At 55.7% G+C, this 24,683-nt stretch overlaps 1 protein-coding gene across 1 annotated transcript in view; it reads left to right on the top strand.

Annotated features, from left to right (window-relative positions):
• Positions 1 to 23,683, top strand: part of LOC122458041 (maestro heat-like repeat-containing protein family member 1) — a 38,555-nt gene extending 14,872 nt beyond the window's left edge. Inside the window, 33 exon segments of the mRNA XM_043504848.1 lie at positions 3,641 to 3,723; positions 4,873 to 4,953; positions 5,377 to 5,443; positions 5,572 to 5,637; positions 5,640 to 5,684; positions 5,985 to 6,058; positions 6,352 to 6,474; positions 7,022 to 7,117; positions 8,413 to 8,561; positions 8,768 to 8,825; positions 9,552 to 9,693; positions 10,160 to 10,209; positions 11,477 to 11,596; positions 13,373 to 13,452; positions 13,937 to 14,075; positions 14,815 to 14,910; positions 15,401 to 15,505; positions 15,622 to 15,748; positions 16,155 to 16,249; positions 16,484 to 16,633; positions 17,242 to 17,289; positions 17,292 to 17,398; positions 18,626 to 18,779; positions 18,863 to 19,029; positions 19,547 to 19,678; positions 19,822 to 19,936; positions 20,671 to 20,743; positions 20,746 to 20,819; positions 21,003 to 21,185; positions 21,544 to 21,696; positions 22,482 to 22,625; positions 22,899 to 22,968; positions 23,664 to 23,683. Coding sequence (XP_043360783.1) covers positions 3,641 to 3,723; positions 4,873 to 4,953; positions 5,377 to 5,443; positions 5,572 to 5,637; positions 5,640 to 5,684; positions 5,985 to 6,058; positions 6,352 to 6,474; positions 7,022 to 7,117; positions 8,413 to 8,561; positions 8,768 to 8,825; positions 9,552 to 9,693; positions 10,160 to 10,209; positions 11,477 to 11,596; positions 13,373 to 13,452; positions 13,937 to 14,075; positions 14,815 to 14,910; positions 15,401 to 15,505; positions 15,622 to 15,748; positions 16,155 to 16,249; positions 16,484 to 16,633; positions 17,242 to 17,289; positions 17,292 to 17,398; positions 18,626 to 18,779; positions 18,863 to 19,029; positions 19,547 to 19,678; positions 19,822 to 19,936; positions 20,671 to 20,743; positions 20,746 to 20,819; positions 21,003 to 21,185; positions 21,544 to 21,696; positions 22,482 to 22,625; positions 22,899 to 22,968; positions 23,664 to 23,683 — 3,386 coding nt within the window.
• Positions 23,684 to 24,683: the final 1,000 nt, after the last annotated feature.

Below are 24,683 nucleotides of genomic sequence, written 5' to 3'. Positions count from 1 at the left end.
GACAAGTGCTGGACCGACTCCAGGAAGCTGGGCTGACTGTAAAAGCGGAGAAGTGCAAGGTGGGGATGGCTGAAGTATCTTACGGGGGCCATTGGGTGGGGAGCGGCCGCCTAAAGCCAGAACCAGCTAAGGTGGAGGTGATCAGAGACTGGCCCGCTCCCCACACCAACAAGCAGGTCCAGGCCTTTATTGGGTTGGCAGGATACTACCGAAGGTTTGTGCCCCACTTTAGCGCCATAGCCACACCCATCACTGAGCTATGCAAGAAGGGGAAGCCAGACAAGGTGGTCTGGACCGAGCAGTGCTAGGAGGCTTTCCGGGCACTGAAGGAGGCTCCCGCCAGTGGCCCAGTTCTTGCAAACCCAGACTTTGACAAGCCCTTTATGGTGTTCACCGACGCCTCAGACAAGGGACTGGGGGTGGTGTTAATGCAGGAGGATGAAAAGGGGGAGAGACACCCCATCATGTACCTGAGCAAGAAGTTGCTACCCTGGGAGCAACACTACGCGGCCATCGAGAAGGAGTGCCTGGCCATGGTGTGGGCACTCAAGAAACTAGAGCCAGATCTCTTCGGGCGACACTTCACCGTGTACACCGACCACTCTCCCCTGACCTGGCTGCACCAGATGAAAGGAGCCAACGCCAAACTCCTGAGGTGGAGCCTGCTCCTGCAGGATTAGGACATGGACGTGGTCCATGTGAAGGGAAGTGCCAACATGATAGCGGATGCATTGTCCCGGAGAGGGGGCCCTGAACTTCCCTAGGTCACTGGTCAGAGTGACTCGGCTCAGTTCAGTCTCGAAAGGGGGAGAGGTGTGACGCAGCAGGGAGGGGGGATTGTTGACCTGGGAATGTGGCAGGGGAGTTTCACTCCCTGTGGATGGGAGACCTGAGAGCCTGTAACCTGACCCAGGAGCGGGAGGGGGAGGTAACACCTCTGCCCTGGGAATGTGGACAAAAGGCTGCACGAGGGAGCCTGCTGGGGGGGGGGTTAGTTTCAGTTTTGTGCTGGGTGGTGGAATGCAGGGAACCCCAGGCCTGGGGTCTAAGCTCCCTACTCCCCCAGAAGGACTTGACTGAGGGGTCCTGGTTGTACCCCCAAGCTCTGCTTTAGACTGTGTTCTTGTCGTCCAATAAACCTTCCATTTTACTGGCTGGCTGAGAGTCACAGTGAATCCCAGGAAGAGGGGTGCAGGCCCCGGACTCCCCCACACGCCGTGACAGATATTAATGACCATATGGAAAAGTATGTGCGCATACCAGTGAGCTGGAGAAGTAAAAATTATGCTTTTGAATTTCTTGAAATTATCAACTGCATTGTTCAAAATGAACTCATGCATGAAATAGCATCAGCAATGTTTCACACTCTAGCTGTTGATGAAAGCACTGCTCTATCCATTAACAGATACTTGATACTCTACTTTAAATATAGATCCATAAATTCTGCAGACTATAAAACTTTGTTTGGTGAACTCTTACGATTGCAAGAATGTGATGCTGTTTCAATAGTGTCTGCAATCAAAGAGTTTTATAAAAAACACCAACTTGATCTAATGAAAATGGTGATGTTCACATCTGATGGTGCCTCCGTGATGTTGGGCAAACTCAATGGTGTGGCAGCTCAGCTGAAACATGGTATTCCACACTTAGTCCAGCAACATTGCATTGCACACCAGGAAGACTTGGGGATTTCTGATGCATGGAAAGAGGTCAAACTGATAAGAGACATCGAAACCTTAATGAGAACTGTCTACACGGTGTTCTGTTGAACATCCAGGAGAAAATGCAAATTTCAGGAAATAGTGAATGCTTCTGAACGTGAGTCAGTGGCTTTCAGGCCACTCAATGAAGTGCACTGATTATCTAGGCACTTTTCACTTTGAGCAATTATTCACAACTATAATCCTCTTCTGGAATATTTTGAGCAAGACAAAGATACTGATCCAATTTCTAAATACTGCCACAAAAAGCTGAATACCATGGAATACCGAATAACATTAGAAGTTTTGAATGATGTTTTGTCGGAGCTGGCTTCACTATCCACGCTGCTCCAGAAACGGGGCCTTACACCTCTTGAAGCATTTCACCTTGCCCAAGGTAAACTGAACAAGATCAGAAGACAGTACCTTGAAGATTCAGTCTTATGAAGTGACAAAGTTAAGGCTCTCTTAGATATGAGCTCTCAAGAAAATAATGAAATTGATACCAGTTCCATAATAACTTTCATAAACATCTTGTGTGCACATTTAGCAGACAGGTTTCCAGAGGATGAAGTCCAGGAGTGGTCCACTTTTGATTGTGCAGCAATAGTTAAGTGTGACTTCAATTTTGGAATTCATCAGGTCAAATCCCTATGTTCAAAATACAAAGACTTTCTTGCTGAAGAGATTGTTATAATCAGTCAGGACAATGACTTCAAGTTTGCAGTAGCCAAAAGAATCAAAAGCCAATTGGTTTTAAGTTTCCTGGATATGGTGACACTTGCTCACCAGAACGAACAGTTTCAGGATCTTGCAAAGTTGATGGATATTGGAGGAACATTCCTAGCATCAAGTGCAGACTGTGAGCTAGGCTTTAGCTTAATGAACTTGCTAAAAAACAAACTACGGAATTGTTTACAAGTAAATCATTTGGACATGCTGATGTGTATTAAAAGTTACCAGCTGGATGGAGGACTGATAGATCTGAACAGAGTTTATATTGAATGGGCAAATGAAAAAGATCGCAGGGGAAAACAGTAAGGTTAGTTTAGCAGTCTTCGATATTTCAACCAATAAGGAAATTAAAATGCATTTTGTAATTACATATCTTATTCTTGGCTGATAATCATTTATTGATATTTTTTAGGAAAATTTTAAATTTAAAACACAAACTATTGTTTTTCTTTTTTTACTTATGATGTCTCTATCTGAAAACCCATATAAATTGACATAATGGCATACTTATTAAATTGTCTTTATTATATGTTTATCAAAATCTTTTTGGACATGTGTATAGAATGAAATGTGAAAGTGGACACCAATGGACAGAAGCCTATGGACTGATAATGATCATGATTAATATGTGCTTGATAAATGCTTGTGATTGTCAATAAGAAAGATCCTAAAACGTAATGCTTAAAACTAACTTCTGCTTCCTGAAGAATGGTTCAATTTCTTTTTTCTAAGTATTTTAAAATGACATTTATAAAATAACATGATGTAAAACTATTATTATCACAAATTGCAAATTAAAACTTTTTAAATGTATAACCATTTTACTCGCTTGGGCGCATTTGCCTCATGGCGCACAAATTTGAACTCTGCTTCAAAAATTTGCACAGAAGAAAATTTTTGTGCACGTGGCCTGTCAAAAATTAGAGGGAACATTGGACTTAACTATGGTGAGTAATTTTGTATCATCTACAGACTTTGCCACCTCACTATTTTACCCCGACCAGCAAAGGCCCCAGTACAGATCTTTGGAGACCCCACTATTTACTTCTTTGTGAAAACCGAAAATATATTCTTACTCTTTGTTTCCTGTCTTTTAACCAGCTACAGTCCATGAGTGGATCTTCCTTCTAATCCCATGACTGCTTACTTTGCTTAAGAGCAAACTTAGTTTCAGAGCAAACTTAGTTTCCTTCTGTTCGTTTTAGGCACTAAGCGAAAGGCCTATTCATCACCCAGGGGACAGCTCGCCCCAATCAGCGAGGATGAGGAAAGACCAAGGAAGATCAGAGTGAGTGAGGAGAGAGCGGGAAATCCACAGCACACTGGGGAAGTGCCCATGGCAGAGATGGTACAAGGTTCCCTCTATCACCAACTCAGCCTGGACTCCCATCCCCTACTGCCTTCCCCACGACACATTGACCCTCTAAGGCTCTGACCCCTTTCCCCATCTGCTTGCTCCCAGATTCACTGCCATTCTCTGGCCCTAGAGAACATGCTCTGACTCCCCCTTGCTGGGGCAAGTGTTGTGGATGAGAGGAGAGAGGCGACTCCATTCCCAGCACCTGGCTCTGCTTTCTTTCTTCTTTGCTGGCTGGTCAGCAATGGGCTGCATTAGGGAACCAGGGAGAGAAATAATAACCATTGTCCTGAGCTTCACCTCTCTCCAGAGTGTCCCACGCACTCACCTCTCCCTGGGCCCAGGGCAGGGTTAACTGTTAGCCCAGCCTATACCTGCAGAGAGCAAGGCTCCAGGAGGGGAAGTGGCTGCCCCAAGGCCAGAAAGCAGGAGTATACATCCCTGGTACACTCTGGAAGTGACCATTGTAGGAGGTGAGCAGGCAGAGACAATGGGCCAGATCCTTGGCCCTTGGTAAGGCCGCATGAAGGGACATTAAGCTCTCCCTTCCAAGCTCCCACGTGGTTTCCTCACCCCAGCATGGGGGCAGGGAGGAGCCCTTGGATGCTGTCTCCCCATCCCTGACCTGTCTGTGTGGGTCTCTAGACTGTCAGCCCTTCAGGACAGAGATTGTCTCTGCATTGTGCTGCACCCAGTGCAACAGGGCCTGATCCTGACTGGAGCCTCTGGGCGCTGCCATAACATCAGTAGTGATAAGTAATCATGGCAGGCCCCGCTCTTCCAAACTGGGCCCCACCATCCCTGCCATCCTCTCAGCACACACCACCCCAGCTGCCGCCAGATACAACTATCCTGTTGAATCAACCATAAGTGATACTAGGCTAGTGCAAAAGGGGTCAAATGCCCCTCCCAGAGAAGGGAGAGTCTGGCACCAGTTGGAAGCTGCTCTCCACAAGGGCCATAACTTTATTCCTTCCAAGTCTGGGTTGTGGTAACCCAGCTGCTGATGGAGACTCTACACATTGGGGCTTGTCTGCCTGACACATCATCGCCATGTCCTGCGTCTCTTCTCTTGCACAGAGCCTTGCTTCCATGAGGGACATGGATGAGGCTGCCCTGAGGAAGGACATTGGCATCCTCTTCCCAGGACTCCACTCCATGGTAAGAGATGCTGGGATCACTCAGGCAAATGGCGGGGCCGGTTGCCTTAAACTGGGTAGGCTGTGGGAATTGCTGTCCCTGCCTCATCCTGTTTCCATTGCACGATGGATCCTGGAGAACTCTCCTTTGGTTTCTTTTCCTTCCACCCACCCCAACCCCTTTGACCGGGAACATCAGCATCCCACACCTTGTTCCAACGCTCCACATATTCGGTTCCTGACCCGTCAAACTCTGCTTCTACATGAGCCATGGCCTCCAAAGCCTTGGCGTCACTCATAGACTGATCCAGCTTGCTGGCCTGTTCTTTAGATGGGAATTAGAATCTGCCTTTTCACCCTCACCCCTTCACTCTGCCATCCAAGGGCTTGGCCTGAGAGACACTGGATCTAGTTTATCTTTGCTGGTGTTGCTTTCTCCCCTTAGGTGTGTCATCTCCCCAGAGAGCACCTGGAGGAGCGGAGAGAGGCCCTGGAATCTCTGGTCCATCTGGGTAAGAAACCCATTCACCTTTCTCAGAGAAGGAGATCACAGCCTGTGGAATTTCAGAGCCCAGGCATAGAACTATATTCCCTTCCCCTTTATGATTCACCCTATTATGATTCACTCCTCTTCCTGCAGCTCGCTTGTTCCTGGTGGAGCTGCTTGTGTTCCTGTTCAGAAGGCTGGACGAGGAAGAGGAAGAGCAGACTGTGCCAGTCTCTTCATTCTGGACCGGATAGTCTGATCCAACAGTAAGTGACCCACAGCGAGGCCTCGTCTTTTGATGTGTTATGGCCTCTTGTGCAATTAGCAGTGCTTAGCACTGGGCCTCATTGGGGTCATTTGTACCTGTCTGCAGTAGATAATCCAAGTCCTGCAGCCTCTCAGCCGATGCTGCGGCAATGAGAGAGGACAATCACTGCTGGAACTGCAAGCGTGGGCAGATGCAGCTAGTTACCCCTGGGGATAACCTGCTGGGAGGGTCATGTAGGGACATTGAGGTTGCTCTAAGGTTCCTGAGATCTCAGGTCCCTGCCATGTGTCTGTGTCAGTTTCCGAAATGACACACCATACAGAGAAGCTGTTCATAACCCTGGGGCCAATCCTGCAGACCACAAGCCTACGGGTGAGTCTGGAACCGTGGCCAATACGGCCAAAGCTAGTGAATGTCTGCCTGCCAATGCAGAGCCCGCCGGGACCCTGTGCATCGACACACACGACCCATCAGTGCTCCATAGTGTAGGGCAGAATGTGGGGGAAAGAATCCCAGCAGGGCTCTGGCTGCATTCCCATCTCTGGGCTGCCTAGCAGCATTTCACCAAACACCCCACTGAGAAAGGATCCCAGCCTGGACTGGGAGGGGACAAGGTCCCTCCACACTGTGTGCAAATCATTTCTGTTTCTGTCTGGGTCTGGCAGGTCAGAGAAGCCCTTGCTTATTTTATACAGACGATGGGGGCGCATGGGTTCTTGGAGAACTCTTCATCAAGACCCTTAATTGACTTCTTGGTGCGTCAGTGCACCCTGACCCTCGACAGCATGGTAAGAATCTGCAGAGACCTTAGTGATGGGAGTCCGTGAACAGGGCAGAACATGGGATCAAGGGACAGGGAAGGAGGGGCAGCTGCAGATGGGGTGGAGCAGGCGATGGGTAGCAATAGGTCTTGGGAAGCAGATGGAACTGGGGATGGCATCCTCCATCTACTGATGGAAGATGATGACAAATAGAAGACAGTGTTTTTTCCTCTCAGCCCATTCTCTCTGATTCCTCTCCCGGCTGCCATCCAGGCTCTCTCCCTCACACTGGGAGGGCAGGACCCCTGGCTTCCTTCTTCTCTCGCCCCACTGTGATCATCCACCCTACAGGAGACTAAGCCGTGATGGATCTGGTTTTCACCAGGCAGAGAGGTGGAGCCTAGAACTGGCTCCACACAGACCCTGGGCTGGTTATGGCACAGTCACAGCCAGGGTTGTGTCTTTTCCTCTCAAGCCCCATTTTCACCCCCCCATGCCCACTAATAGTTACCGTGTCATGGAAGTCTCCCCTGAATCTAAATCTCCCCGATGTCTCCCTTATTTCTCACATCAGGAGGAAGCAGACGGGAGGCACACCATGGAGATCGAGGTCCGCCAGCTCTGCTCCAGCACCCTGCAGTCCCTGGGTGACTCCCCCAGAATGGCCAATGTAAGTGACCCTGCCCCTCTCCATTGGACACAGGCCTCTCTGGGTCTGAGCTTTTCGATGAGACAGGCCCCAGCCAGACTTAGTTATCTGAGCCTCCCCGCTCCAGAACATCATGGGGTTGGGTAAAATGGACCCTGGATCCGAGCCAGACCTGGTTCTTTGGAACAGGGAACACTCACTGGCTGAGTGCCCCTGCATGCCGGGGTTTGGTGTCACAGGGGCTCTTCCGCTCTAACATCCCCTGTGGTCAGTCATGCTGGTTCTGCAGCTCCCATAGCTCAGTCCCTCTGCATTGGTCCCTCTGTTAACTTTTTCCTGGTTGCTACAGGGTGGGGTCTATACAGCCCACCACTTTCTTGTTTTGCAAAAGCCAACCCTCACCCAGGATTTCCTGCCTCTCACCCACACTACCCTGGTGCCTAAGGGAGAGTCCACTGAGCTGGGAGACACTACATCCAAATCTCTTCTCTGCTGACTATTGCTTATGTGTCCACACACTGCACAGACCTTATGATTGATCCGGCCTCAGAACGCAAGCCTAAGATGTCAAGTATTAGCCAGCCCCTCCCCACACTGAACAAATTAACAGCCATGTTGCACAAGGTCACTTCAGGCAGAGCTGAGACTAGAAGCCACATTTCTAATAAAGCAGACCCAAGTATTGTGCACTCAGCTACGCTGTCTTTCAGATTGAGCTTGCCAAATATACGTGCTTTAGTTACTACAGGTGGGGCTAGACCCCCAGGGGTTCCTGAGCTCCACTGTTCTATACTGTCTAGCAAAGAGTTGTGTAACCCTCTGGCATAGTGTGTGTTAAGTCCCCCTCTTGTCCACACAGCAGACAGCAATTGAGTCTGTGGTTCAAGTGGTGCAGGTCTGTCTGGGGATGTGAAGGTCAGAGCTCAAACCTCCCTGAGTGCCTGTTATGGTTTCACTTGATAGTCTTGGTTTTCCTAGTCTCCTCTTTATCTATCAAGCTGGTGTATTGCGTTCACGCCGTGAGAACACCCAGCTTTTCCAAGTGGGACTGGAGCCAGGAAACACTGTGCTGTCAGTGACGATGCTACACACAACAAAAAGCTGGGGGGGTCAGTCATGTGTCACTTGATTTGGCGCTGGAGGCAGATGCTGACCGGTGTGAAGGGGGAGGGGGTGGGGATCGCTGCATGGTTCAGGCTGGGTAGAGCGGTCTGGCTGGTGGTGGCGAGGCCGGAGGTCCTGGCTAGTGGAGGAAAGAGAGGGCTGGGGCAGGAAAGGATATTTTCGTACTGAGATGGCTTTTCTCTGCTCTGCAGGTTTTGTGGCCTGGGCTACTGCTTCAACTGAGCCCAGCAGCCCACGGGCCCGCCCTGCGTCTCCTCCTGCAGACGTCGGTTAGGGTGGTAAGGAGGATGCAGGAGGAAGGCAGCCTGCCCTTGGCCAGAAGGTTTGGCAAGGAGAACAGAGGAGAGTCCCCGTATTTTATCCACCCGCTCTTCGTCCTTCTGTAGCGAGAGGCGTCTGCCCCCAGGTGGGGTGGGGATCAGCTCTTGGCTCTGGTTCCAGCTCACTGCAAGGACATAGCCAGCCGTCAAGGGCACAGGTAGAGCTCAGAGACGAATGCAAAAGAGCCCTCCAGAGCCTGATGGGATGTCCCCCCTTTCTGTTCACAGGGTGTTGGTCAAGCCCCAGGGCCACTCTACCCCAGGAGCTGCTGGCTCAGCTGTTGGTGAGTAACCCGCAGCCAGGAGGTTTCCTTATCCACAGTGGGAAGGGGCCAGTCCTGCAGCTGGCATGCAATGCGTGGTGGCTCTTCTCCCCGCAGCCCCCAGAGGAGCCGGCTCGTCACATTCCTCACGTTCATTGCACATCGACCCAGCACCTCTCGGCATTTAACAGAACCCGCGAGCTCTTTGAGCCAGCCACCTTCCTGGCTCCCCTGATCCTGGGGCTGGACCAGGTCCCCCAGCACAAGTTAGTGCAGCTCTCGGACGGCTCCAATATAAGCCAGCTGGAATGAGCCCTTAGGGACTGCTGTGTAGGCCCCCTCCTGCCCCCTGGCCTCCAGCATCCTCCCTTACCAAGGGGCAGCTGGGGATTCCCTATATGGCCTAGCTGTCTCTTCCGGGCTGCTTCAAGCTCCCCTTGTGCTGCTCTAACCTAAGCCAAGGATCTGACCCAGCAGCTGCCTGACGGCCTCTGGATAATCCTGTCTCCTTTCATCTGAGCTACAGCTAGCCCAGGAGTGAGAGGATGGAAGGAGCCAATAGTCAATAGCCAATAGTCCCTGACCAACTGAAATATCCATCTCAATCCTGTCCTGATTGTCAGCTCCACCTCCATGCTGTCTCCTTCCCTCCATCACTGAGCTCTCCCCCTGCACCTGTAGGGAGCTCCCTTCTCACACTGCCTTGCAAGGGAGGGGTACAGCCACCTATGCCTCTTTGTCCGCCAGGTGCTCAGTGCATCCTCATATATGATGGTGCAAGTCAGAAGGGCAACCATGTTCCTCCTCTTCCAGCTGATGAGCATGTTCCAAGCTGGGTCAGGCAGATTCTGGGTTAACTACATGATGGACATGCTCCTCTACATGGAAGGTGAGGAGGGAGTGTCTCCCCTTGCAGGAGCGAAGGGAGGGGATACTGTGGTGCTGGGCTCAGAGAGGGAGAGGTCAGGGCCTCCCTCTGAATCCAGGATAATATGATGCTGTGACCTTGGAATCAGAGAGGATCACATCAGGATCATATTCCTCGGTTCATCCAGCCCAGCCCCCCATGCCTAGACAAGAAGGATCCTTTCCAGGACCATATCTAACTTTCATCTGACACCTCTCACCCTGGGGAAGGATCTTGGCAAGCAGATCTCCTGGGTATTTCACATCAAGGGGTCTGGGTCTGAGGAGCATTGTTGTCCATCAGCGATTTGCAAAGAGTCATGGGTTCCCTCAGGGCCCATGAGTCGGCAGCTCCTCCCCACCCCCTGCCAAACAAGAGCCATGTTGTAGGCTGCTCCTCAGTAGAAGAGTCTAAACACAAAGGAAATAGACCTGCCCATCTCTTCCAGATCACAAGACCTGCTTCTGCCAGAGGGAGTGGGAGCAGCAGCTGCTGCAGGTAAGGGTCAGAGAAATGGAGGGCTGGAAAGGAACTCAAGAGGTCATCTAGTCCAGCCCCCCAACGCTGAGGCAGGATTCAGAGGCCCCTCAGCAGCACTGCCTTGTGGGACAGAGGAAGCGGCTGAGCCCAGCAGATACAGTTGGAGAAGCACCAGGGGCAGCTCATAAGGATTCACAAGCATTAGAAGAGATGTGGAGGGTGACAGTGCAAGCTCCCTCTTCCCTTCCCCTCCCAGCTGTGGTGGGTTCTGTCTCCCATGATCCTGTCTCCCATGTGGCAACACTATTTTCTGAGCCCACACGTAAGTCAGAGCCCTTCCCTGACCGCCCAAGCAGCACCTACCTGGGCTGTGCCCAGCAGCACAGAGCTATGTCTCTGCATAAACTCAGCTCAGCAGGCTGGCCCTTTGCCCCAGGAGGGACAGGAGACATGGGAACAGCACCATTCTCCGTGACTCCCCCATCTCAATTAGCTTCTTCTCTGATTCCAGGCCCATGGAAGCTAATGGAAGGACTCCCATCTGGGCCTTGTTAGAGTGTAACTGAGCATCACTTGGTGATATTGTCCCAGAGACGACTGGACCCTGTTTGGTACCTCTAGGCTTGGTCTGCACTCAGGGATCAGAAGCTAAAGATGTAGGGCCTGTTTCCCCACATGCTGCAGTCGATGGGGTAGCTGGGCAGAAAAGGCGCACTGAGTGATTCAGGCCCCTAGCCCGGTTGACAGGCTCTGGTGCTGAAGGGGGATTTTTGAGATAACTCTTGGTTGTTTTCTTGCCATCGGAGGTTTCAAGCCGACATTCAGTCCTATGCTGGTTACAACGCCCATGTGCGCGTCCCAGCGAAAAGGAGAGGGGATGCTAGTTTGGTTTAACTGAATGTTCTCCGTGGAGAACGGATGCCTTGGTAGGGAGAGCCCAGCCAACTCCAGAGAGCAGCAGATTCCTGTCCCAGATCAGACAATCACGACCTGATTGTCAGGGGAGCTGAGCAGCCCCAGGGCCTATTGACAGCTCTGGGAACCACAAGAGCTCAGCACCTCTGGAAATCAGCCGTTCCTTGCATCCATCTCCAGAGATATTCCCCTAGGGAATGCAAAGATGTTCCACTGGGCAAGCCAGGTCCTTTCCCTTAGGGCGTGAGGGCAATGCAGCCGAGGGCAGCAGCTCCCTTGCAGAGACTTGCCCTATAGCCTTATGTCTCAGCTCTCTATTGCCTGTGGCTCTTTCCTCATTGTTCTCTCCCCCTCCTGCCTGTAAGCCCAGGACCCACTGGTGAGATCTGCTTTTGTGAGAAGCCTCGTGCTGGTGGGTGAAGCTCTCACCCAAGAGAGCAGGATTCTCTTGGTGGGCCAGGACACATACACCGTGCTGTCCCCCCTGCTGGTGAGTGAACATGCTGGGGTCCTGGGAGGAGTCCCTAGGTCAGATGCACATGCCAGAGTATCTGGCATTTAAGGCCATGTGCTGTGTTTGCAACCGGGTGCCCAGGCCTCTACATTGTGCACTGCAAACCCAGTGCTGAGGCCAGATTCTTCTGGTGAGATTCCAGCCCAAGAAATGAAATGACACTATTTTCTATTAGCAGATTCATGCTGCTTACACCTGGGACAATTCCCCATCCCACTTCTGAGAGATCTGCCCGGCACCCAGAAAGTGCCCTGGGGATTAACTCCAAGGGTTTTCACTCCGGGACACGATCCTGAGGAGTTAACAGGCGCAGCCCTCCCTAGGTTTGCAGGAAAATATTTGACCTCGTAACGATGCTGGTTCTTGGTTCTCTCTCCCAACTGAGAGTGCCAATTCAGGACAAATTGCTTAAAGCAGGGCAGTTACTGCCCAAGGCTGGGGTTTCTATGCACACCAAGGCAAACCAAACCAGCCAAACAGAGAAGACTTTGGTTTTACCCCACTGGCTAACCACAAGTCACACAAGCAATTCCCTTAGACACTCCAGTTTCCCAGTATCACCACCAGTGCCACTCGGTATGGGGACAAATGGTTATGAAAACCAATACCCCAGTAAAAGAAAAAAGGTTCTCTCGATCCCAAAGGACCAAGCCCCAGACGCAGGTCAATATACAAATCAGATCTTACCCACAAATCACGCTGTTGCCAATCCTTTAGAATCGAAAATCTAAAGGTTTATTCATAAAAGGAAAAGATACAGATGAGAGCTAGAATTGGTTAAATGGAATCAATTACATACAGTAATGGCCAAGTTCTTGGTTTAGTCTTGTAACAGTCATAGAATAAACTGCAGGTTGAAATCAAGTCTCTGGAGAACATTCCCAGCTGGGATGGGTCCTTCAGTCCTTTGTGTAGAGCTTCCATTTGTAGCAAAGTCCCTCCAGAGGTAAGAAGCAGGATTGAAGACAAGATGGAGGAGAGGCATCAGCCTTTTATAGTCTTTTCCAGGTGTAAGAACCCCTCTTTGTTCTTACTGTGGAAAGTTACAGCAAAATGGAGTTTGGAGTCACATGGGCAAGTCCCTGCATACTTTGCTGAGTCCCCAGGTGTGTCTGCCTTCTCTCAATGGGTCAATTGTATGGCTGATGGTCCTTAATGAGCCATCAAGCAGGCTAGGCAGAGCTGACACCAATTTGTCTGGGGTGTCACCCAGAAGCATAGCAGAAGTTTGAAATACAGACAGTATAGAGCCAATATTCATAACTTCAACTACAAAAATGATGCACATATACAGATAGCATAACCATAACCAGCAAACCATAACCTTGTCTTAGACACCCTATTTGACCCCCTTTATACAAGAATTGGTGCCACTACAGGACTTTGGTTGCAACAATGATCTATACCGTCCCAGTTCATGTCAATAAAGTCACACCTCAGCTGTTCAGGACTCTAATGCTCCCTGTCACAAAATTGTCTCTGCCCAGATCCCCCTTCCCTGCTCCATGGCAGATGCTGAAGTTTCCAGATGTGCAATCAGGAATGGCGAAATAAGGGCTCTTGTGAATGTCCCCTGCATTCTGACCACGTGGCTGCTCCCAGGCCATCTTCCCAGCTCCGTGCCCCAGCGCACTGCACGCTGGGGCTGAGGGTTGGTGGGGGCGTCAAACCGCGTTTGGAGATTCCACATCTTGCTGAGTAACCGGGCTTCCACAAATTCTTTTGCCTTTGACTCTTTGCTTTGTGCTGCAGGAGATCCTCAGAGGCAAGGACCGGGCCCAGCTGCAGAGCCCCGATCACCAGCATACCCTGCTGGCCATCTCATACTTAGGGTACGTCCCCGGGGCCTGACTCACCTGCAGAGCCCAGCAGCCGGGGAGAGGCAGATGGAGGGAGAGGAAGTGGGGGAGGGACGAGCTGCAATAAGAACCAGAGGATGCTCCTCCCTCGTGGCTCACTAACGGGCCATATCCTCCTTGGCCTCCGGGTCACTTTATCCAGCCCCCATCTCTGCGTATTGCCTGGTAAGAGGGAGCCCCTCCCGTCAGCATGAAGTGCTGGGAATGGGTGCAGCCACAGAGCAGGGCCCAGGATCATCCCCGGAGAGCAGCTTCCCCAGCAGAGCCCCTGCCAGGCCCATGGGGCATAGGCATCTCCAGACAGGACCATTCCCAGGCGGTGGCTCTGCTGGAGATGCCCCCGGGAGCTCTGCTGCTTAGGGAGGGAGCTGTCCCTCGTGCCATCAAACCCAACCTGACTCCTGCTGGGACCTGTCTCCATTCTAATGGCCCCGTCTGCTCCATTCCTTCCAATCAGGAAATTCGAGCCTCGCCTGTCTAAGGAACAGGAGGCTGAGACCATCAGCACTTGCATCGCCAGCTCCATGATTCAGCGCCCAGCCCTGGCGAAGCTGAGAGGGACTGAGGTGGCAGAAAGCTCCGTTATCTGGGCAGAGGTTAGTGAGGCCTGGACAAAGCTGCAGCTTCCACCTGCCTCCTTGGCTGGGAAACTCAGCCACACCCCTGCTGAGGAGCTGGACCCTGGCCTGATGCAGAGAGCTGTGTGTCCAGCTGAATCCAGCCCCTTGGTTTATTTTCCAAAGGGCTGGTGACAAGTGGCTACGCAGTTAACTCTGCTGTTGGGTTGGCAGGGAGGACAGCTGTAGAGGTGAATGTCTGTGAGACTGTACAGAATTACCCTGGATTCTTGGCACAGGGAGCTACAACCTACACCCACTTTACACCAGCTGAGGATCTGGCCCAGAGCGTTAAATAGCATTTGGTGCAGAGTAAGCAAAGCATGGATTCCGGACAGCCACACGGCCAGGCCATGACTTGCCCTGCCACAGAAACAGAAATTGGCTGGAGCAGAGATGAACAGTTCAGCCCTTGGCGAGCCAGTGGGGTGTTGGGGGGCAGCTGGGACCCCTCCAGAGGGGGAGGGAGGAGGCCTTCCCTCCAGAGCCCCACTCAGTACATGTGTTGGGGAGCCCAGATGGGAGGAAGGATTTTTGGGGAAGGGCAGCCCATGGTCCAGGTGAGACCCATGTCTATGTGCAGGGGAATCAGTATCACCTGGGTAAAGGGACCCCAAATACCAACAGCACCTGGCTCCAGATGGGGGATCCACTCATCCCCCTGCCTTGTGCACCCCACCTCCTTTGTTATTTACTTCCTGGCTTCTCTCTGCTCCAGTCTCTCCAACAACTGCTCTGGGAGGGCCTGGATCGTGTGCTGCAGACTTTCCTGGAGCAGCACCTGACCCCCACCATGCTACTGCGTCTGTTTCTGGTCTGACAGGGAAGGAGGAGGGGGAGAGGGAGGGGCCCATTTGCACTGACCAGCTGGGGATGAGCTGGCTGTTCAGGTTCTGTCCGAACCACAAGAGAGAAGGCTCCAGTTGATCCCGAGGGGGCTGAGCAGGCCTCCAGCCGCTGGGAACTCACCAGTCCCCACGGGGCATACACCAGACCCTGGGATCCAGCAAGACAATCCTAGTCCTGCCCCAGGGAGTGTCACTTTGGCCTCCTAAATTTGGGCAGGTGCTCCTGTGCCCCTGAAGGAAACAGCCCCGAGACCCCACAGGATCAATGGGGAGAATCCTCAAAGTGCTGAGCCCAAGACCCTCAGACCTGTCCCAAGGAGCATTGAGTTCCAGTGTCCGTAAGTGGAGGAGAAGGGGTTAAATGCTCCATGTCCTCTCCCTGCTGGGGCAGGAAGCAGGTTCTGGGGATCGCCCCGTAATTGCTGCCGCTCACACGCCTTTCTCCTTGCTCCCCAGAACTTGCAGCCGTGGATCTGCTCTCCCCGAGCCCAGGAGAGGAGCCGAGGTGTGAGAGCCAGCGCCCGTCTCTTCATGTTCTATAGTTTCGAAGCCATCACCAAGGTGAGCAGCACAGACCCTGCTGCCCCCCACAGCACTCACGGAGTGGGGGGGGTGATACAAACAGAGCTGGGCTCTCCCCAACCCATGCCCTGATTTTCTGTTCGGTTGCCCATTAGGACCTGAAATCCATGGCAGAGCAGGGCTACGTGGCCGGGATGCTGATAAGCCAGGACTTCGATGTTCAGGAGGCCACCAGATACTTGGCATCTCAGGCTCTCTACTGGCTCTTCATGCCTTGCAAAGGTAAGATGGAGTGGCAGCAGTCGCCACTTCTCAGCCCTCACAGCCCCAGCCGTTACCTAGCAAGCAGGACTGCAGAGAGAACATGGTGCCTTCATCCTATCCCTGACCAGAGGGACACAGAGTAGAAGTGGGTTGGTACCTACCAGGCTGACCTGGCATCTGCTCTTCACCAGGTGCCTGGGACCACCTGGGACCTCCCCTGAACCCACCCCAGCCCCAACACACCTTCTACATCAGGGTGATAGGTGGGCAGTTAGCCCAGGAGCCAGCTGAGAGCTCACCCTAGCTGGGCATTCCCAGCTGTGGCCGGAGTCTGGCTCTTTGGCACCTCTGACCTGGCTCGACGGGGAGGTGGAAGAATCCGGCCCCGAGAGCTCTGCCTGAGCGCTGCTGGTTTCTTGTGCAGCCATCGTGGACACCGGGACAGGGGCGGTGGCGACCATGCTGAGCAAGATGCAGGAGGATGCCAGCTGCAGAGAGAGCCCTGCCCATGTTCCTATGGTGAGTAAAAGAGACTGTGAGAGACAGACACGCACATGGGAAAGGGAGCGTCCTTGTCTCCTTCCCTCGATGAGGAGCCGGCAGATGGAAATTCCTGGGTGTGGGCTCCAATGCCCACTCACATAGCCCTGGGTGCAGGCTGCTAGTGCCCTCTGTCCCCATTCCCCACAGAGCAAACCCACCTCCCCGGGCCGGGGCTCACTGCTCACACTCAGCCTGTGCCTTTCCCTGCAGCTCATCGCGAAGCACCTGCCGTTGCGTGACCTCATGCCCTTCAGCTTCACCCTGCTGGTGGGCCTGCTGGAGAAGGGGGAGCGTGCTGACCAGCTGGCGGGCGTCATGGAGGCGGTGCTGAGAGAGAAAGAATCCGAGCTACAGGGCCAAGTAATGGCTGGGCACTGGATATCTCGGGCAGCTCCATCTTGCCCCATGCCTAGAATTCCTGGGGCACAAGGGAGGATGTGGAGGGGAGACGTCCCTTCTCACCATCATTGATCAATGGGACCCATCCATGCCCTGTCTGCAGAGCGGCCGCTGGGCACGGCCCTGTTGTTTGCAGGCATTGATCCCGGGAGTCTGGCTTGCCCGGCTCACTCCCTGGGAAATGTGCCCTGTCTCCAGACTCATCCCGCAGCTGGGGGAACAGAGCCCGCAGTGGGGTCCCCCGTGTCCACTGACTCTTTGCCCAGTGGACAAGGATTGACGTAGAGGCGTGCTCTCACAAGGGGAGGTACCGCCGGGATATCCAGGGTAGTGGGGTGTCACTGGGCAGCGGGATTGGGATCCTTCGTGCTACGGAGCTGGATCGGGGTGGAGGTTTCAAGGTACCAACCCCTGCTCGGCTCAGTCACTCGCTAGGAGAGTTTATCCATGGCCTGTGCCGGGCCATGCGACCGCAGACTTATTTCTGAGCCTGCCCAGCTCCTCCTGGCCCTTGCCTGCCAGGCACCCACAGCGGGGGTAGGGTCTCAGCCCCTGCTTTGCCTCCACAGGTGCAGGATCTGCACACGGCTCTTTCCTACACACTGTGCCCACCCCGGGGGGGGGGCAGCTGAGTGAAGGGACAAGAGACATCCTACACCTACTGGCCAGAGAGCACACCAAGGCCACAGTCAGCATCCTCCTGCAGATGCCCTGGCCTTACGAGCGGTGAGCGGGGCCCCGGGGAAAGCATAGAACACCCCCCTCCAGCCTCCGAGTCCCCCCCTTAATGGGGTCACTCCACAGCACCATGGTTACACGCAGCACAGACCCTTGCACACAGGCCCCCAGGGAACAGCCCTGCCCCGGCATGCTGTCACCATTAGCCTCCCTGTCCCTTGGAGGGCTCCGGGTGCTCTGGGACCCCCGGCACAGGGCTCCCCCAGCTGAGCTATTCCTAACACAGCTGTCACCCTTCCCCGCTTCGTTCTGTGCTAACCAGTGCACCCCCTCCCGGTTCGGCTGTGCAATAGCTTGGCTGGCTGGAGGCCAGAACAGTCTTCCAGCCCCCCCCATCACAACACAGACCAGAAGAGCAGGGTCACCCCCTCTGTCAGCATGGCCCCCCTGCTCCCAGCAGGGCATCCCTCCAGGCTGAGGCAGGAGAGGGGCCAGCCTAACTGCATCGCCCCCACCGACACCCCTACACTGAGCATGTCCCCGCAGGGGCACCCCCTCCCCCCGGCTGGGAAATGCCCTCTCCCTCCCGGAATCCCAGCCTGGTATCTTTTAGACGCCTCATCCCACCCCTAGAGGCTGGTCTTCTCCGATTCACCAGCCTGCCAGGTTCCCCCGGGCCAGCAGCGCCTGCCCTGCGTCCTGCCCAGAGCCGACAAGCCCAGCACCCCTTTTACAGCCTTCTCCAAACCCCCCACCCCAGAGCCATGGCGTGGCCAGAACTGGAGCCTTGTTCCTCCTGAACCCCCCACTCCCTGCCCCATAGGGAAGGAGCTCCTGCTCTCCTTGCCCGCAGCCCCCACTCTGAGCCGCCTCCAGCTCAGGAGATCCAGCCCAGCAACTAGCCCTAGCCCCCCCCAAGGGTGGGTACCTCCTCACACCAGCCCCCACCCCGAGCCTGGAGTCACTGCTTTCCCCCATAGGGGCTCTAACCCCAGCCCCTCTGGTTCCCATCAGGAGAAGGCAGCAAGGGAGGGAGGGGCCCCCCCAGCGGGGGGAGGTGAGCCTGGCCACCTCCGCCCATCCCTTGCTGTGACACAGCGCCCCCGGCAGTGCCCAGGCAGGAGGGCATGAACCCCTTAGGGCTGGCCAGTGCCTGAAAGGCTCAACCTGCTGCTTCTGGCACGTCACCCCTCGGAGGCCATCACCCCCGGTGTGTACCAACGGGGCGCGTCCTCTGTGTTAATTCCTTACCTGCCGTCCCTCTGTCCGTCACAGCCAGGCCAAGGCCATCTGGAGATTCCTAGGTGCAGACCCCACGCTGGCCAGGGGACTGCACATCCTGCTGTACGACAGCCCGGAGAAGGGCCGGGCTAACGCTAGACAGACCCAGGACAGGAGCTGTCCCCAGCCGGCCCGGCTGCCCCCGGCGGTAAGTGCTGGCATTCAGCCCTCTTTCCCGGCTGCATTCTGCACACGGCCACGGGCTTCTGACTGTATCTTGTTCTCTTCCAGACCACACGTGGCCTGTGGGAGCTGGTCGGGGCCCTGGGTCAAGCGGACACGCTGGAGGGACTTGAGGACGACCTGTTCGCCTCTTGCTTCCTTGCCATCGCTTGCTCCCCGGCACGGCACCTCTCGGGAGCCTAGCAGGACCTGCCCAGTGATGCCAGTCCCCGCAGGTAACGTGTGGGGCTGATGGATCCCAGCACCCACTCTGTGTCTGTGCTAGCCCCTAGGAGGGGGAAGCTTCCTGCTTGGACCCTTTGTTTTCCAGGGATCCCCGACTCCTTTGGGGGACTGAGGGTTCAGATCAGCCAGGCTCCTCGTGCTTAGGAGTGGGCAGAGCTGCCCGCGGATACTCAGGGAGCCAGAGAGCTCCTCAGACTGGGCAGCTCATGGGGGCAGGGCTCAGGGCAACAGGGTGTTCAGGGGGGCACCGCATGTACTTTTCTCCCCAGGGTCAGTTTCCTGGCAGGGGGGCAGGCAATTTTCACATCTTTGGAGGACAGTGTAGGTCACATCTGCAGACACCTCCCCCCCCCCCAGTTGGCTGCGGGGGAATCAAAGGCAGAAGTGGGGCAGTTTCTATTCTCATTCTGATCCCTTCAGTGCTGCAGCAAGGGAGTCCTGCCCCCCCACCCCGCCCAGAGAACAGGCATCCCCACATCCCCATTTCCTGCCTCCTTCTCTTCCCAGCATGGCCGTGCAAGCCCTGGTGTGGGTGCTGCATCTCAGGGGCAGTCAGCCGGCTGTGGCGCTAATGGACCAGGAGCGAGGCTGGCAGCTGCTCGAGGAGGCCCAGCCCGAGGGGTTCGCTCTCCTGAGCAGGTGAGGACAGAGGCTGGAGGAGTCACGTTCTCGTTCTGGAGCCTATGGGGCAGAGATGAGAGGGGGTGGCCGGGACCGGGCCGGATTCTGGCATGGGCAGGGTTGTCATGCACACGTAAACACGAGCTCTTGTTCTCTCCCAGGGCCATGGTGATCCACCCAAAGCAGGCCCTGAAGAGCATCCCGTGGCTCCTCCTTCCCAGCCTCCAGGCCAGCCAGGAGGGCGAACGCATGGCCTGCACTGTCCTGTTGGCAGAGGTGAGGGTTAACCGGTTAACTGGGGCCGGGTTAACCAGGCCCAGAAGCTGATGGAACAGGAGAAACAATAGCTAGGGCCGGTGCAAGGATATTTTGCGCCCCTAGGCGAAACTTCCACCTTGCGCCCCACCTCCGGCCCAGGGAGCCCTGCGGCAGCTCCCAGCCCTGCAGCAGCCCCCCTGCCCCAGCTCACCTCCACTCCACCACCTCCCCTGAGCGCGCTTTTTTTTCGCCTAGCGGTTGCACTGGCCCTGGCAATAGCTGGTCAGCCAATGAGAGATGGTCCTGGTGGTGTTTCAGAGTAGCAGCCACGTTAGTCTGTATTCACAAAAAGAAAAGGAGGACTTGTGGCACCTTAGAGACTAACAAATTTATCTGAGCATAAGCTTTCGCATAAGCTGTAGCTCACGAAAGCTTATGCTCAAATAAATGTGTTAGTCTCTAAGGTGCTACAAGTACTCCTTTCCTGGTGGTGTGTTGCTTGTAAATTAATCCCTCTGCTGGGGGCTCTGTGGTGGGTTTGGGAGCCCCCCCCTGGAACCAGAGGGAGCGCTCTGCCCTGCTCGGGTCACTTCTGTTAAGCTCAGCTGAAGCCAGCCTCTCGTGAACAGCAGTCGGTATGGATCTAAGTCAGCTCCTGGCCCCTGATCATACTCCCTTCCCCTTGCTCCGGCTGGGCTAGGACCCACTGGCCTCGCCCAGCCCTCTCTGACAGCTCCTTTTGGTCCCTTTAGTTCTTCGGCAGCCCCCTGCTGATGGAGAATGAGCCCAAGGCGATGCGGAAGCAGGTTGTGAAGGCCATGCTGCAGAGGACAGTAACATCCACATTCAAGGCAGAGCGCTGCACGGCCTCAGGAACGCAATAACCAAGTTTCTGGACAAGGTGGGTCTGGAATGGCAGGGTACTAGCCAGAGAGGGCTGGGTAGGAAGCTCCTGGTTCCCCTTCTCCCCAGCCCATGGCTCCTGTGGAGCAAACTGGGCTGTAGGCTGACTTGCCCAGACCATGGTTACACTCAGGCTGACAGAGCGTTGCTCACTGAGCAGCGTCCAACCCCTTCTCTGCAGGTCAGGAAGAAACGAGAGCAGATCCTGGGGAGCTTTGTCTGTGCCGTGTGTGAATGCTGTGACCCCCGCGCCGTTCTGGATGCCATGGAAGGGCTCTGCTGGATGCTGCAGGACCCCACGGCGTCTCTGAAGGCACACGTCGCCATCCCACTGGCCTTGCAGATGAGAACATTCTTTGAGGATGTAAATACCAAGCAGGGCAGGCCCCATGGCGCTATAGGGCACCCCTCAGGGGGAGATGCTCAGGACATGCCCTCACGCGGAGGGGGCTCAGTGTCCGACACAGGCATGTTCCTGGACTTGTGGGGCAGCTCAGCTCCTCTGCCAGGGGAGGCAGGGATAGAATCATTCTTGGGCCCTGGGCCCACAATTGTTTGGCAGCCCTGGGGCCCAGCAGGAAGGAGGGGAGTTTGCAGAGAATTGCCCTGTCGTTTGAACTAGCTGAAACCTCTCCGGGCTCTGCAGCTGCCAGGCTGATTCCCAAAGTATGTGAGGGCCTGAGCCCATCCCCCCCTAACCACCCTGCACCCCATGTCTGCAGGAGAACAGTGGCCTGAGGTGGGCCTCCATGGAGCTCTTTGGCCACCTCAGCAAATTGGTTTCCAAGAAGTCGTCCCTCTTTAGGGTTGAGGTGGAGAAGAGCATGGGGACGCTGCTCATCCACCTGCAGGACAGGGACCCCCAGGTGGCCCAGGTGAGTGCAGCTGAGGGCTCATAGGGGCAGGGGTGGCTGGGGGCATTATAACAACATGGCAAGGGTGGTGCAAACTCCGCCCTCCAAGCCCCAGATCTCCTCAGTGCTGACCTGTGGCACCCAGGACAGGGATTCCCCCCCCTCCCCACTAGTCCAGCCCCCCCACCCCCACCCCACACAGAGCTCTGCCAGCCCTCAGAGTGTAGCTGTGGGGTAGATCTGTGGAGTTTCCTTCTCCTCCTCCATTCCCCACAGGCATCTCCTGCCTCCCTGCCCAGCCAGACTCTCTGCGGCTTTGGCTCCATTTTACAGCCTGCCCTGTTTAGTGGCCAGGCCCAGGTCTATCTGTGGCCCCTGGCAAGTGACCTGACCCAAGCCGGGCCTCAGGGAAGGGCAGGTCACTGAGGCCGTCTGGCTCTCCATTGCTGCTGCCCTGCCGTCACTTGTGCGCTAGCTCCTGTCCGGGAATGACCAGCCTCCTGCAGCAATTCCCCCCCGCCCCCCCCGAGTAGCAGCCCCCAGTAGTGCTTGGGATTGAGGGGAGACCAAGTACGTTGGTCACTGGGCAGTGCTGTTAACGGCCCGACAGGGACCCACAGGGAATGGCCCCTTTCCTGTCCCAGCACTCAGGCCTGGCTCCCCTCAACGCAGCCAAGCTGGTGATGGGGGCGGTGGTGGCCTTAGGAACAACCATCAGGCCAGAGGAGGGTCTGCAGAGAGGTGGCTCCTTGCTGCTCCGGCACCGTGGACTCTCCCCAAGCCACGCAGAGCCTGCAAGTTGGCAGCCCGTGGTGCTCAGGGAGGCTCACCCAGCTCCCTTCACACCCTTCCTCAGCTACCAGCCCCTGTGCATGCTCATGCGGAGCCAGCTGGCCGAGGGGGCGGCCCCCGCCATCCCCACCTTCCTGAGCGAAGCCTGCAGGACCCTGGTGAGTGAGCTCTGGGGCGCGGGCCCTGCAGGACAGGGGGGTGGGAGGACCTAGGCACAGAGGGGTTTCCCTGCTCCAGGGAGCCCCCTCACTGACTCAGCCCTATCCCCCGCCCTTGAGGATGGCTCCCCTATAAGTCAGCTCTGTCCCATGGGAGGAGTCAAGGGGGAGAAGGCTCTGACAGCCTGGGGTTCCTCACCTCCAGAGCAGGCAGCTCCCCCCAGCCTGGGGAGGACGTATGGCTTGGGACTAACTGGGTTCTTGGCTTCCCAGCTCCAGGACTGCCCAGGGAGGCTGAGCAAGAAGGCTGCCCTGAGAGCAGCAGCTGCCCAGCAGCTGATAGGTAAGAAAAGGGCTGGAGCTCTACTTCCTATTACCCCTCCCTGCCCCATGAGTCCAGGGCCCAGTGCCACACGCACACTGCCAGCTGTGGGGGGGGAGGGGGCTGGCACCCAACTTCCCCCTCACCCAACCTTCCCACCTCCCTGGGACAAAAGGAGAACCAAGGCTCCTTGCAGACAGATGTGGGAGGGCTCTGCGGCCACAGGGTCTCCTCTGTCCTGGCCCTGGGCAAGCCCAGCACCTGCAGCAGGAGCAGGCCTAAGGGAGAGATCCTGCCTCCCAAAGGTCTCACCCCGGCTCCCACACCCACCCCCCCACCCCCGAGGCACTGGCCCCAGCCAGGTCCCCCTGCAGCCTCTGTATAGGGATAGCAGAGATTCACAGGAAGCCCCAGCCCTGCCCACCCCAGCTACCACCAGCCATGCAGGCAAAGAGCCAGGGTAGCAGCTCGGCCACATTGTGCTTCACGCCAACTCCCAGTGGGGTTGTGTGCACAACACCTTTCCTAGCCTTTGTGGGGCACGAGGCCAAAGGCAAATTGATCCCAGTAATCTTGGGGACTGACTCTCCACCCAGCTCCTTCCCGTTCTCTGCCCAGATGGATTGGGGGCGGGGAGCACCTTGAAGCACAGAAATACAAGCGGTGGCTGGTGCCCTGCATGCTGTTAAATAACCAGGCCCGCCTGCCTCCCCTAGGCTACATGATGGACAATTGAATCCAGAGAAGAGCAGGAGGCTTGGACTGCTGTAAGTCACTGCTGAGGGGTATTGCTGGCCTGGGAGGAGGGGCGGGGGGAAATCGGGGAGGGTTCTAGGGGCAGGGGGCAGCAGCCACATCGCAGGGTGGCTGGGAGCCAGAACCCAGTTGGAGTGACCTGCAGAGTGTAGGGCAGGGAGAAAGCCCTCGGGGCTGGTTCTGGGGTATCCTCTCCCCTGCCATAGTTTGAAACTCCCTGCCCTATGGGGTGTTCCCATCCTGGCCCAGGCAGGAGCCATGGCTGGTCAGCAGGGTGTTGGAGTCAGAAGTGAGTCGTTCCTGGCAGGCAGGGAGCAGTGGTAAGCAGAGAAGGGGTGGGCTCCACAAGAGGGAGGGAAACAACTTCTGATGGGAGACCCAGCTGCTGGAGGAGACTTTCCCCCCACACCCTCACCAGCTGCGGTGCCGCCAGCAGGGACTCTGAGCAGCCCCAGCCAAGGGCGAGGCTGGGGGTTGCTCCGAGCCTCATTTGGTGCTAACTCTGCAGAACCCAGACTGGCATATGCCAGGAAGTCGTGTTGCAGACCCAGCACTAACCATCTCTCCCAAGGATTGCTGCCAGCCCCCTGCAAGTGGCAGCTCCAAGAGCCCCTGCGCGCACAGAGCAGCTAACCACCCCCCACTCCCCTGCCCAGCCCCAGCTATGCTTATCAGGATACAAAATTCTAGCTCTGAGCCTCCCTGCCTTCAACAGCTGATCATGCCCCAGAGGGCTGCCCCAGAGCTGAGGAAACAGAGCCGGGTGCTGAGGAAACACATCCCAGGGCTGGAGTGTGCAGTCCAACCCTCCCCTGCATCACGGGCGTTAGTTCGGTCAGAGGCTGACCCGGCCAGCTGCTCACGAGGCAGAACCCAGCCAGGGGCTGAGCAGGCTCTGCTAGCCTGGTGCTTCAATCCCTGTCGAGGCTGCAGTCAGCCCAAGAAGGGTGGGCAGGGGTTGGCGGAGAGTCGCAGGCCGA

This window comes from Dermochelys coriacea, chromosome 11, assembly GCF_009764565.3.
Source record: "Dermochelys coriacea isolate rDerCor1 chromosome 11, rDerCor1.pri.v4, whole genome shotgun sequence".
NCBI classification, from domain to species: domain Eukaryota; kingdom Metazoa; phylum Chordata; order Testudines; family Dermochelyidae; genus Dermochelys; species Dermochelys coriacea.
The sequence above is the reverse complement of the archived record's forward strand: the minus strand, read 5'-3'. Positions and strand labels throughout refer to the sequence as shown.